The 13,126-nt window shown below is 38.1% G+C and overlaps 1 protein-coding gene across 2 annotated transcripts in view; it reads right to left on the bottom strand.

Moving 5' to 3' along the window:
• tenm4 (teneurin transmembrane protein 4) overlaps window positions 1-13,126 on the bottom strand; it is a 164,342-nt gene that overhangs the window by 117,375 nt on the left and 33,841 nt on the right. For both annotated transcript variants that reach the window (XM_034701399.1, XM_034701400.1), the window contains exon 3: window positions 12,030-12,302. In XM_034701399.1, the coding sequence (XP_034557290.1) occupies window positions 12,030-12,302 (273 nt within the window). The remainder of the gene's footprint in view (window positions 1-12,029; window positions 12,303-13,126) is intronic.

Raw genomic sequence — 13,126 nt, 5'->3', positions numbered from 1 at the left:
TACAATTAAAATACCACAACAATTAAAGCCTGACCCGGGATCGAAAGCAGCAAGCATCCAATTAGCGATGTACACTAACAAGCTGTTCACTGCAGCCTCTTGCTAGGTGAAATATACAGATATAATTCTTCAAAACTTCCACAAAGTCAAAATTGCTTCTAATCTTCAGGGAAATCAGGGTCATCGGGGTCCTCGCTCAAGACTTGAAAGCAAATCATTCAAATACCACTTAAACATATAAACAAGTTTGTTCATCACTTGTTCGATTCATCTCTCCTCGAGCTGTGCAAAATAGAGACCTCAGCCTTGAACAGGTCACATTCTATGGTGCCACACAACCGGTCTGTTTTTAATACGGCTGTTTATGAAGCGGCTGACTTGACAGAAGTTCACTTATTTTCTATTTCCTGGATTAAATTGTCCAACTTGACATTTGAAAAACAATAGCCTCAGGTGGCCACCCATTCCTTAACTCAGTATGGAAATGTTGCTGAAGCTGTCCTTGCCTATACTTCCTTCTAGCACTTAACAAAATGCTAAACAATGTGACACATTCCACCCACTGTAACCCACTGTGGTGGTCAGCTAGTCATAAGTCAGTTTAAATAATCTTAACAGCTCGCAGTGTGGCTTTAAAAACATCTGTTTAGTCATACAGTATAAATAAGTATGAAGGTTTGAAGAGAGAATGCAGCTCTGGAGTGATGCTGCAAAAGCTGGAAATTCACACACAGATAAGACGAGTGTTTTACATTATAAGGTCACTACCTCAGCTGTGTGGTAGAATGGAAATAATCTAAATCTTGTGCCAAGTAACTTTCAGCGCAGGACAGATAATCCATGAGACCTACGAGCTGTCAGGATCAAGCTTTTAGAATTGTTGTCGTCGTGTCTTTAAATCTTTGTGTCTCTGAAAATCTAATGTGTGCACTGTCGCAATATTTAAGCATGCTTATCTTACTTTTATTCATGCGCCGCTGACAAACAAAAGCAGGGATGTTGCAAATAAGTAATCACACAATTATGCTTAGAGTTATCACATAAATAATCTTTTAACCGACTTGCTTCAAAGCTGCTGCAATCAAGATAAAAAAAGAAATCAAATGTTGTGCAGTGACTGTCATAGAAACCTGTCTTCTGCACATCTTGTATTTATTTGTGATTTGTTTTCTTTCTAAAAAAGTCCTCTGATGTCAGACACTTATGTGTGTATTTTTCCCTTTTTAGATCATGCATTTTAAGCCAATCTATATAACTATAATATATCCTGCGTACAGTTTCATGTGTTTTAACCCCTTAACTTTACAGCCTTGGCTGAAAAAGTAAAATACTCGTGTTTTTAACTTGTGAATCTTTTGTAAATCAAGCGACCCTGTAAGCTCATCACCTAGACTTTTATCAGAGACTTTGAAATACCTGAGGTGAGCACTAATGAGAGAAATCTCAGCATGAAGGTTCAATTATTTCTATCTCATACTAGGGCAACAGCACATTATGATCTCTGCTTCCTTGGCCTCAGTAACACCTAAAAGCTAATTGCTTTCACAGGAGATAACTGCTCGTTCAGAGTGAGGTGGAATTTTAGTGCAAGAGACCGGTATACAAAGTGTAAGAAAATAAAAAAAGATAGGGGAAGATCTGGGATTTTAAAATGTGACCAGATGAGATGTGACATGATGAAATAAGATCTGTAGGACGTGACCTTTTACGATGTATGTGCATTAAACACAGACATGTTTGCAACTAACCCTGCAGCCAAAGAAAAAAACCCTGTTTTTTGATTTTGGTACAGGCTTTATTTCCTTTAAATCAAGTTTCATTACCACACTGGGTTAAAATAAATAAACCATTTCATAAATTAAAGTTATAAGATGCTCATACACTGCCTGTTCTTTTTGCATTATTCTATATTATTACATAGCTGTAGAGCATCTATTTTTATTACATAATAAAAAAAACTGATGATACTTCAAAATGTAAAAATGAAGTTGGTTGAATCTGGATGGTGCATGATCCGTTTAATGAGGTCAGTTTATGAGTTGAAAACCAAAATATTACATCAGTGCCTCGCTTGCTTTTTACGGAGGGAGAGCATTTGCTGAAACTATCATAATACAACACAATTATAGAATTGACAGCATGTTCAATGGGTTTGCTAAGAGGGGAACAGAAGCTGTGAGACTGGGCAAGAATGATCCTCTGCGGAGCAAGGCTCATCCTGCTCCATGTCGAGCTTTGAGCTATAGTGAGGCCCCTGAGCCTTGGTGGTAAGATGGGCCCTGATGTGCTGTTGGTTTAAAGAGTCAGAGGCTCTGGCAGGGAGCGGGCATGCAACTCCACAGATAACAGACCAAAACTGTCCACACGGGCCTCTAAAACCCAGCAAATTAGCCTGCAAATGAGCCAGAGAATATCTCTACTAATCCATGATCTGAGCAGGGGCTCTGCCAAAAAAGTAAACAAATAAATAACTTCACAAGAAGTACTGGGGGTGGAAATAACCACGGCTATGAGCTGGAAAACCACTAGTGATTTCTTTGAAGCATCATTTCGCCTGATATTCTGCTGCTACAATGCCTCTGACCATCTCAGAACAAGCTTCCATGTTGTGCTTGATGCGGATGCAGTGAAATTACAGATCCCAGTGTTACAGAAGGCACTGTCCTCGAGCCGCAAATGATCACAGTCTGTGTCTCTATCACAGATGCCAAAAGGCAATGATGCATCAAAATACCACTGTTTTACAAAACCATTAATACCCGTCCCTACAGGAGAACCAACATAATGACCGATCCTAACTGTGCAAACTGTGTAATTGTTTTTGTGGTTCTCTGAAGCAGATTGTCTATGTCACTTATCTCAGAACTCAGAAAATACAAAGCATGTCTACCAAAAAGAGCCATATATCGTTTCTTTAGCTTTTTGTTTCACCTCCTTTGACAAAAATTGTGTTATAAAAACCAAATGAACAGATATTGAAACACATTCCTAAATGCCTGAGTGGACATTAACATACAATTCAGTTTCCTTTTTACTTGAAATTGAATTTAAATTTGGAATGACTGATTTCATGATGTTTGTAACACAGAGGAAGTTAAAAACAGACTGTATAAATAATGGACAGAGTAGCCGTGATGTCACCCATCTGTTCCTGAGCGCTGTTTTGAAGCCAATCGTCGGCGGGAGCCATATTGGTAATGCTGAACTCAACCAAACTTAGTGTGGCGTAAAGAGGTGGGGTTTGAGCCTCTTAGCCAACAGCTATGTGTTCCTGCCTGTCAGTCAAGTCAGTCATGTTCTTATTTGGGCAAAACTTGTAATCTTAAAGGTGACATATCATGCAAAATCGACTTTTTAATGGGTCCTCTACCGGAAATATGTGTCCCTGGCATGTCTACAAACCCCCCGAAAATGAAAAGAATACATTCTGCCCCTGTTCTGATTTCTCCACCTTTCTGTAAATGTGTGGTGAAACGAGCTGTTTCAGTTTTCAGTGTTTTTCATACATCATAACGACATCCGGTCTGTAATGGTAGTCAGAGCTCAGAGCTTGTTCAGCCCATAGACTGTATAAAATACAACTCAACCCCTCCTCTGTTTTTCATTCCCTGCACACATGTGTGCTAACAAGGAGCTTAGGAGGGAGGCATGCTAGTTGTAGGCTGTCTTAATAAACACAAAGGTCGGTTTTACTCCCCACGTCTGCAGATTTGAAGATCTAGTGGATGATTTTTATTTTTCATGGAAAAGTGCTAGCCCTAGTTAGCATAGCCACATAGCTACATGTTCGTCGCTGTGTATCAAGACACACGTCAACATACTGACAAATAAAACAACAAGAAACACTAAATCTGTGACCAATGGTTCAGAAAGGTCCTGCTGCAGGCGCCTCTCAATCAGGATCAGATTCTGGATCAGATTCAGAGGGTTGAAGTAACGCGGGTCTGTGAGCAGCCGTGTATATTCAGCCAACATGTAAACATTAGATCAACGTACTTGACAGCCGAGGGCACATCCACTTCCTGAGGGGGCGTGGTCAGAGGGAAAACAGCCTGTTCTGAGCAGGGCTGAAGAAGAGGGTTTTTCAGGTATGCCAAAATCTGATCTCAAAGTGTTTTTTTGAGCATAAACTTTATAGACATGTTTTGGGGACCTCTTAGGCCAATATATTTTGATAAAAAAAAACAAGATATGTCACCTTTAATATCTTCTGAACTGTCACAATAGAAAAAAAATCACCCCCCGATAGAGAAATTAGCTATGTAGACCCAAGCCATTTTTTGAACCAGGCAGTAAACATGTTTATTAATGCTGCACAGATCATCTGTTTTGAATTGGTGGGTATGTGGTTTCCTGTGTTTCTGCAGACAGCCTCAAGCAGATGCTTCATATATTGCAGTTTATAACACTTCTGCATGGGCTTCACATTTTGAGACCGGAGGTTGCCGCTTGGTTAAAAAACAGGACTTCAATTAAAAGTAAAAATCTATGGGGCCAAAGTGCAAGGAAAAGAGAATCACTCAACAAAGCCTGTAAAAATATTCAAGGTAAACTGCGACACTTCACTTCATAATTTTCATCAAATTCCATATGCATATGTGCTCTTGGAGGATCAACCATTTTCACACCAAACTGTAACAAATTCATCATCTTTTCATTTACATAAATACAATAAAGCACATTGAACAGTGCTGAGGAATATTAACAATTAGATGTAACCAAAAACAGCACATTTTTAAGAGAAAGGCCATCAGAGACATTTTAACAACAACACTGACAAAGACAAAGAGCCGTTACATGCTTGCTGTCTGCATGATTCACTCTCCCATATAGAACTGATCAAACTATTCATGTATTTATGAAAACTAAAACATATTTCCTAATTTAGTTTGCACATTATGCTTTGTCATGCATAAATACGCTTTGTGCATGCAACAAATTTACCACTGCAACTGCAAGGTCACAAAAAAAATCCTAAATGAATCCAGCGCTGTGTTTCTGAATCTGTCTCGTTTAATTGGAGGTCGGATTTCTCTTCACCCTGCAGACTCCTAACATTGAGCCAGAGCTCTGGGGGATGAGTTCAAAGATGAAACTAATTTCAAATGTGTTTGCATCAAAGAAATGTGCTTATTCACCACAGGAGGGCGTGGCCATGAGCACTGATATGTTTTAATATGCACAGACTCTGAGCTACAAGATCAGAGCGGGCAGGTTTTTGTTGCAAAGTTTTGAATGTTGAGATAAATTATCATCATGCAGAGGATGTGTTTCTATTGTGATACCTAGTTATCATTTATATGTTGTCACTTGTGAGAAGATGATGATAATAATAATACTAATAATACTAATAACAACAATAATAATAATAATAATAACAACAACAACAACAACAACAACAACAAAAATAAAATAAAAATAATAATAATAATAATAATACAAATAATTGATATGATTTGTATAGTGCTTTTCATGGTACTCAAAGTTACTTTATATAAAAAAATATTTTAATTTTAATTAAAAAAAAATTAAAATATATATATATATTTTTTTTTAAAGTAATAATAATAAAAATAACAATAAAAATATAGCAAATAAATAAAACAGAACAGAAAAAGGTGAGAGGTGAGGCTGGAGTAGAGGTTATTTATTGTCTGCTTTTTTGAACAGGAAGGTCTTGAGGTGGTTTTGAAATGATTGAAGAGAGTCAGAGTTGCAGATGTATGGAGGGAGAGAGTTCCAGGGAGTTGGGGGCAGCAATGGCAAATGCTCTGTCCCCCAATGATCAAAGAATTCCCAGCTCAAACTGCTCAAACCGTACTGGTAGTACATTGGCTGTGACTTTTTTAAATTCCTCTCCTTTGCCTGGCTTCATTTTACAAAAGACAAAAACACTGCATTTAAGAGAGAAAAATAGCATCCATTAATAAAACTAAATACCTTATAAAATATAACCAGCAGTCACCCTCCAGCTCAGTTGGTACAATTTTATGCAAGGGATACGTGGCCTGGGTGAAGAAGTACAAGAGTGAATAGTAGTGAACCAACACTCTTTCATCACTATCGACATCACTATGGTGAGGGGACCCGTGCTCCCTGTTCAGATTCAAATCTACCAGTGATTTTCTTTTCAAAGGCTGTCAACCTTTTGGGGGCTTTGACATGTTTCCACGAGGAACACCTGTCCCTCACAGAAAGTAGTGCCATGTTCAAAGACTCTGACACTGAGCACCACCCCGGAGCTCTTAACCTCAATCTTTCAACAATTCACACTTCCTTCAAAGTCTTGAACCCTCCAACAAGTATGTGATACAGGTAGAGAGATAGAGAAGGAAAAAAATCCTCAAAATGCTCTCCAGTGTTTTTTCTCACTATGAGAATTTTGTTTTTTAACTCAGAGAGCAGAAGCAGTAGTGATTTACGACATAATTACTATGCTTTTTCTTACAACTACTTTTTAGTTCTAGTTAGGGCTGGGCGATAATTCGATAACGATACTTATCAAGATATAGTTTTTCTCAATATAAATATAACAAATGTTTGATCAAAATTTGATATAAATAAACCTGTAATTACACCCCCCCAACCACTGGAAAGGGAAGCACTAATGAGCCTTAAACGTTAGTTGCCACCTAAGATTAGACAGAAGAAGAAGACTGCATTGAACAGCCAATAATGTCGCAGGGTGAGAGGTAGGCGAGGCTTAAAGACGTTTGGAGCTGAATGTAAACAGCTGAAACTAGTGACAGCGACACTGAAGAAACTCAAAACCTACCAGCTCAAAGCAGAGTCGTTAATCTGACACTGTCGACTCTGAGGTAACTATTAACGTTATACACTTTATCAAATATACTTATAGGATGTGGGTAATGGAAGAGCACAGAGACAACTTCTATTAAGCATTTCTAACACGTTTAATGTCCACAGCGACCGTAGGACAACTGAACACTGAAAAACTGTGATGCATTCACTGCACTGTGGGAAACAACATCACTCTGCCTGTAACCTTTAGTAATCTTAAAGGGGAGAGCACAACTCAAAACAATACTCTACTAAACTGATACACAGTACACAACTTGATATATCTTTGTTGTGAATTTAAATTTAAATCAAATTATGCAAATAAGCTCAACCTGGGAAAAATAAGAATCTACAAACTTGTCAGAAATGATGGATTCAAGAAGCTTATCAAAAAACTAAATCTAGATACAAGATAACAAACTGTCTGCTTTCTTCAAACTTTCACTCGGGAGCAAAAATCTGACTTTACATTTAAATGAAATAATGATTTGATATTGAATTGAATTGAATTGAATTGGATTGAATTGAAAGCCTTTATTGTCATTGTACATAGTACAAATGAGATATTGGAGAGCAGCTCCTTTAAAGTGCACACACAATATAATATAACAACACAAGAGGTAGATGTTCTTGCACAAAGAAAACAAAGACAAGACAAAAAGGGCAAGACAAGATATCAGTGCAGGGTGGTTGAATTTATCGTGATAATTATGGATATCGACTGATATTAAATATCTTATCCTGAAAACATAATTTCCAATATCGCCCAGCTCTAGTTCTAGTGCAATCAAAAGTAGAATTTTTATCTTAAGATTAGTGAAACATCATTTAGAATTTCAACTATTTGTTTCTGAAGTACTGCCTATTTTCTAGCTATTACAAGTTAACAGGATTTGTGTAACTTTGCATAATCCAAACCAACCTCAATAAAACAAAGGCACATTGTTAACGTCTTAACATGATCACATAAGGTTATCAGCAGCATTGAAGGCAGAAAAATCTTATCTGAACAGCTGTAAACAAATAAGTACGAACATGCAGAAGAAAGCTGCGCGAGGTAAAGCCACATGAAAGCACCGACACTCTTCATCTGACGACTCAACATCAATAAATACCGCTGCTGCCCAGCTAAAAGGGTGATCACATCAGCACATTAGCCACCGTGTGCTTTGAAGGTAAAAATGCTGATTGATGACTCGTATTTAATCATGCAGAACAAAAAAAAGAATTGAATACAGAAACCCGACCATCATTCATCTTCAAGTCCTTTTTTATTCTTTGAAACTTCAAATCATTAGTCATTGAGGGAGCCTCAAACGTGTGCTGTTCCTATACTCGCTTTGTGTGATAAAGACAAGGCTTTGTGAAATGGAAGATAAGGTAGGTGCAAAAAGAATATTTGACATTTGTCTTTAAGTCTACTGCAGGCTGATAGGAATTACATCTATCATTAATCTAATCATCCTATTGTTTTCATTCTGTTTTAATATTTAAATATATTGAATATACTATTTATCTTGAATAAGCTTTAAAATTAATTGTTGTAAACTCTTGTTGATTTATTTTTGATTGCATATATTATTTGATGTGATCTTGTTTATGCTTTGGCAATATTGTTTTAACTTTCATGCCAATGAAGCTATTTGAATTTGAATTTGAAAAGATTTATATAACAGACAGATAGATAGATAGATAGATAGATAGATAGATAGATAGACAGATAGACAGATAGACAGATAGATAGATAGATAGATAGATAGATAGATAGATAGATAGATAGAATGTGTAATAAATGCATCCTCTTTAAACTCAGCATCCAAAACTTCAACAAGCATCACTCCTCTGAATACCTGTGAGAAATTCTGAATCAGTCCTAAGATATCATTGAGTGCTTTGTAAAGCACAGATGGATCTGGATCCATCAATCAATACAAGACACCGTGCTGGCTGTGATCACCTAAATACTGCTGCCTTAGAGAGCTACAAATGTAACGTCTGACATGAGGGTTGCACATTTCTCAAAACTGGCTGTTTTTGGAACACAGTTTGTTTTTATTAAATGTGTACCACTTCTGCTACTGTTATTACCAATGCTAATGAGTAGTCTTTACTATTGTTTTTGCAAATCACTATTGTTTTAGTTTTAATCACTGTTTAGTCATGAATTAATGTTTTTTTTTTATATATATAATTTCACCTATTGTTGTTATTCTCAGTCTGTTCCTTTGTGAAGCACTGTGGGCTGCATGCTTGTATGTATGAGTTGATATTAATAATGATAATGATAACACTTCTTCTGAGATACCATGATGTTATCACTTTTATTAGTAATCAGAATAAGAAGAAGGTACATTAGTAACTCTCTTAATGAAAGTATTATGTATCATAAGTTATTTGTGTGATTTTCAGAAGAGTGTAAAGATAATAACTGCTCCTGTTTTGCTGACAATCAATGCTCAGCTTAGAGGTTGTGGAGGGACATTCACACAAAGATTGTTCACTGCAGTTCCTTGAGGCTCTGCCCTGAGGCAAAGCCAGCAGCTACCAGGATTGAGTAATGAGCAATAATAAAAAATAATCTGTCCTCCAAATTAAATCTCATACAGTTATGACACACACTGTAGTATGTCCTGTAGACTAAATAGAATAAGAGATGAAGAAACTGCATTGCTGCTCTATCATTACCACACTAGCACACGGCTGACCTTCCAGTGCCCTCATGACAATTTGTTGTTACAAAAACAACAGTATCAGTCAGACCAGCATTTTTCTATCAACAAGAAATCCGTAGGCCCTATTGAATTACATTTCTCTGCAGGTTGAAAAAGAAACAATAGTTCCTCAGCAGGCCGTTGAGGCTATCTCTACCGCTGGCTCCTCGCGGCTACAGAAATGTTACAGTCTAGCCATGACAGTGGGAGCAGCTGGGATTACAGCACACATCTGGATAAACTTTAATGGGGTAAAGCCCATGAACAGCAGCCCTCTCCCCAAACCCAGCAGGCTGGTCTGGCCTCCTTGCTGCTCAGCCTCTGTAGGATGTGCAATGACTCAGCAGTGACAAGCTGCTGGAGTTGTCCTCAAGGGGCTCCCTAGGGACCGGAGGAAATACTGAGTAAGAGACAAACCCATACCTATGCACGCTGCATGAGTGCATTTTAAGCACCAACTAACTGAAACACACGCACAGGGGATTCATCTATAGTGTGTCGACACAACACGCAAACATACATGCAACAACACTCAGTGGTTGATGTAATCACTCAACCAATTCTCCCGAGTCTGACTTTATCAGTCTGTAGGGAGACAATTAGTGGACATAACTACTTGTTTTCAATTGTTCCTCGTCTTCCTAGCATGCGATAGATTAGAGCGTCAATAAAAGTAGCAACCAATTTTATCTTCATATCGCAGCTGGAATTAATCTTTGAACATAGCGAGTCATTATCAGCAAGGGTAATTCTATTCCCAGAATGTATTGGATGCTGCAGAATCACTTGAGCATCAGGAAAATTGTTGAAAATCGCTATCGCTTATTTGCATGCATTAAAACCAGGGTCAAGTAAGTCACATGTGAAGAGGGGGGAGAACTGCCCAGCAGCTTGAATACATTACAGCAGCGCAAATGGTTTGTTGATTTAAAGAGATTAAAGCACACACAAGCAGGCCTGCTCGATGGATTTTAATTAACTTGCCATATATAAATTGCATGTTATCAGGCATTACTGAATTAAATGCTGAATACAAGTGCTCTTTCTGCTCGGCTGAGTTGAATAAAAAGCTACTTACAATCTCGGTTGGGTCTCACAGATGTAGCATGATGATGCAGCAACGGGTGCTCTGAATAAATTCCAGAATACCAACCCCTTAACAGCCATCCGAGGAGATTCTCTTTAATTATGTACAATACAGCCAAATTCAAGTCCCCTGGCATCTCAGATGATCAAGCAGAGGGATGCCACGTTCTCTCCCTGAGTCATTCGGGCAAATGGATTCCACTTCCAAGAGTCGTTTCTGTCAGTTATAATAAGAAGCTAATACATAATATGACACACTCTGAAATGCAAAACTATTCACAGGGTTCTCTGGAAGGCTGTGCAGGGCAATTAGAATTTTGCCACTAGGCCCTTGATGAGTTCTTCTATCTCTGTAATATCCTGGGAACAGTATCATAAATCTGCCAGTTATAAGCTTGATTTAGGTTTGCATTAAACTTTGCATAGTGTAAATCAGAGTTTTCATTTTGCTGCATTGAATCCAGGTAAACAAATGCTGCATTACAGACAAAAGGTCAGGTGGATAAAGGAAGCCTGTCTGCTGCATTGGAATTACTCAAAAAGCTTGTTCTTTCCGTGTACGCACTATCAAAGCAATTACTAAGTTGTTGCCAAATTTACCAACAAATGAGCTACTGGGAACTGATCTGAATTTCCAAACAGCATTTTTTGTTCCCAAACTGTTCTCATGAATTTATGGCTCACTAATCACACAATTTGAATAACAGCATCTTCAGCAGAACTGCTATTATCTTCCGGCATTTTCCACCACTTGACATGGCTCACAGTTACATATTCCCAGCGCTCAAATGACCTTCTGAACAAGCATACAAGCTCATCTGGTCCTTGGGCAAAACACCAAGCCACAGAGAGATTAATACAATTTATATAGCATCCCACTTCCTGGCACTGATTTCACACAGAAACCTGCCAGACCAGAAAGTCCACACATACACAATGATTCACAGTTTGCACAAAGGAATAAGAAAGACGAAGAAGAAAACAATCTGTGAACAATGAACAGAGCACACTTCAGAAGGGGGCTCAAAAATAGTAATTGTGTCTTTCAAGAGGCCAAATCTGAAATGTGCTGGTCTTTAGCCAAATGTTGAAAAACATTTACCAGAGATGTACAAAATGTAATAATGTGGTTTAAAGGAGTTCTGGAGTGTACAAAGACATTCACCAAGACAGAAAAGATGCAGCTTGAATCTCCAAAAATAAATCCAAACCAATATAATGATAATATTTATCACGTATACGATGCAAAGCAGTCTAGCTTGTGTTTTCTATTGTCTCAAATAACAAAGCAGGCCAGTCTGCATGTGTTTAGTGACATTCTACACAAGATCACAAATTAATTCAATTTCAATAACTCATCAAATCCATAAGGAAACATACAGACTCATTATCAGTTTGTCTAATTAGTAAAGAAAAATGAAAGAGTCTTACCGTTTTCTGTGTTCTCGTGTTCGGTGTCAGTGAGGGTCAGATTGGAGTTCGCTCTGCTGGAGAGGCACGAGCTGCGGCCTGACTTGGTGTTGCTGCGGCCCCACAATCTGACCGCGTGCTCCGGAGACATGATGCCGTCCGTCTCCGTGTCTGCATCCGAGCCCACGCTGACGGAGTATTCGCGGTGTGGCATCCCCATGTCCGTCCTGTACGTAGCCACATGAGACGGCAGGGCCTCTCCAAAGCCAAGGTTTCGGAGGGAGAAGTCTGCCCCTACGGCAAAACAATGAACACATAACTCTGGTGCTCTAATGTGTCACTAGTGATATCCTTTCATATGAAGTGTATTAACTGATGAAAAGATGAAAGCAATACCCTGGCCTTAAGAGGTTCAGTAACCATTTAAAGAATGTGTTTCATAACCTAAGCTTTGGAGTTGATTTTAGCATACTTAGCAGGGAATGACACTGTAGGAATTTTCAAATCTTAAGAATTAGGCTTTTATCGAATGTATGTTTATTTATGTAAGTTTTCTTCTTTTATTCATCAGCAACAAACTGCTATATATTTAAAATTTGTATATATTAAAATGTATTTGAAAACTGAGACATTCCTCTTCTTATTCTCTCTCTCTCTCTCTTCTGTCAAGGTGATTTGAATAACTGGTTCTATTCAGGAGACTTAAGTAGACTTCACTGAGAGATCTCTCTAGAATCTGTGAAAACTGAAAATAAAAATCGACACAAGGTTGCTGTTTCTTTCCTTCACTGCACCACCAAAGGGACATAGTCTGTGTCTCCATTACTACAAGTTTATATGTCCTTCCATATCAATATGCTATTCTCTTTACGCAAGCAAGATTTAAGGCTAACTCGACAGGGCCATCACATCAGATTTGAACTTTGATGCTCAATAATAGATCTGAACAAGCAGGTAATGGTATGCATGTCGTCCATGCAGTTTTTAACACTGGCATGGTAAGTTCAATCCATGGCCACCTCTGTTAATAGTCAAACAATGCGCAGTGACCTCCACAGCGGCTGAATGTGAATTAGATTTCTCATTAAAAAGCAATGATGCATACATTGAGACCAGGC

Source organism: Notolabrus celidotus, chromosome 14 (genome assembly GCF_009762535.1).
Source record: "Notolabrus celidotus isolate fNotCel1 chromosome 14, fNotCel1.pri, whole genome shotgun sequence".
Lineage (NCBI taxonomy): Eukaryota > Metazoa > Chordata > Actinopteri > Labriformes > Labridae > Notolabrus > Notolabrus celidotus.
This window is presented reverse-complemented; position numbering and strand designations above follow the sequence as displayed.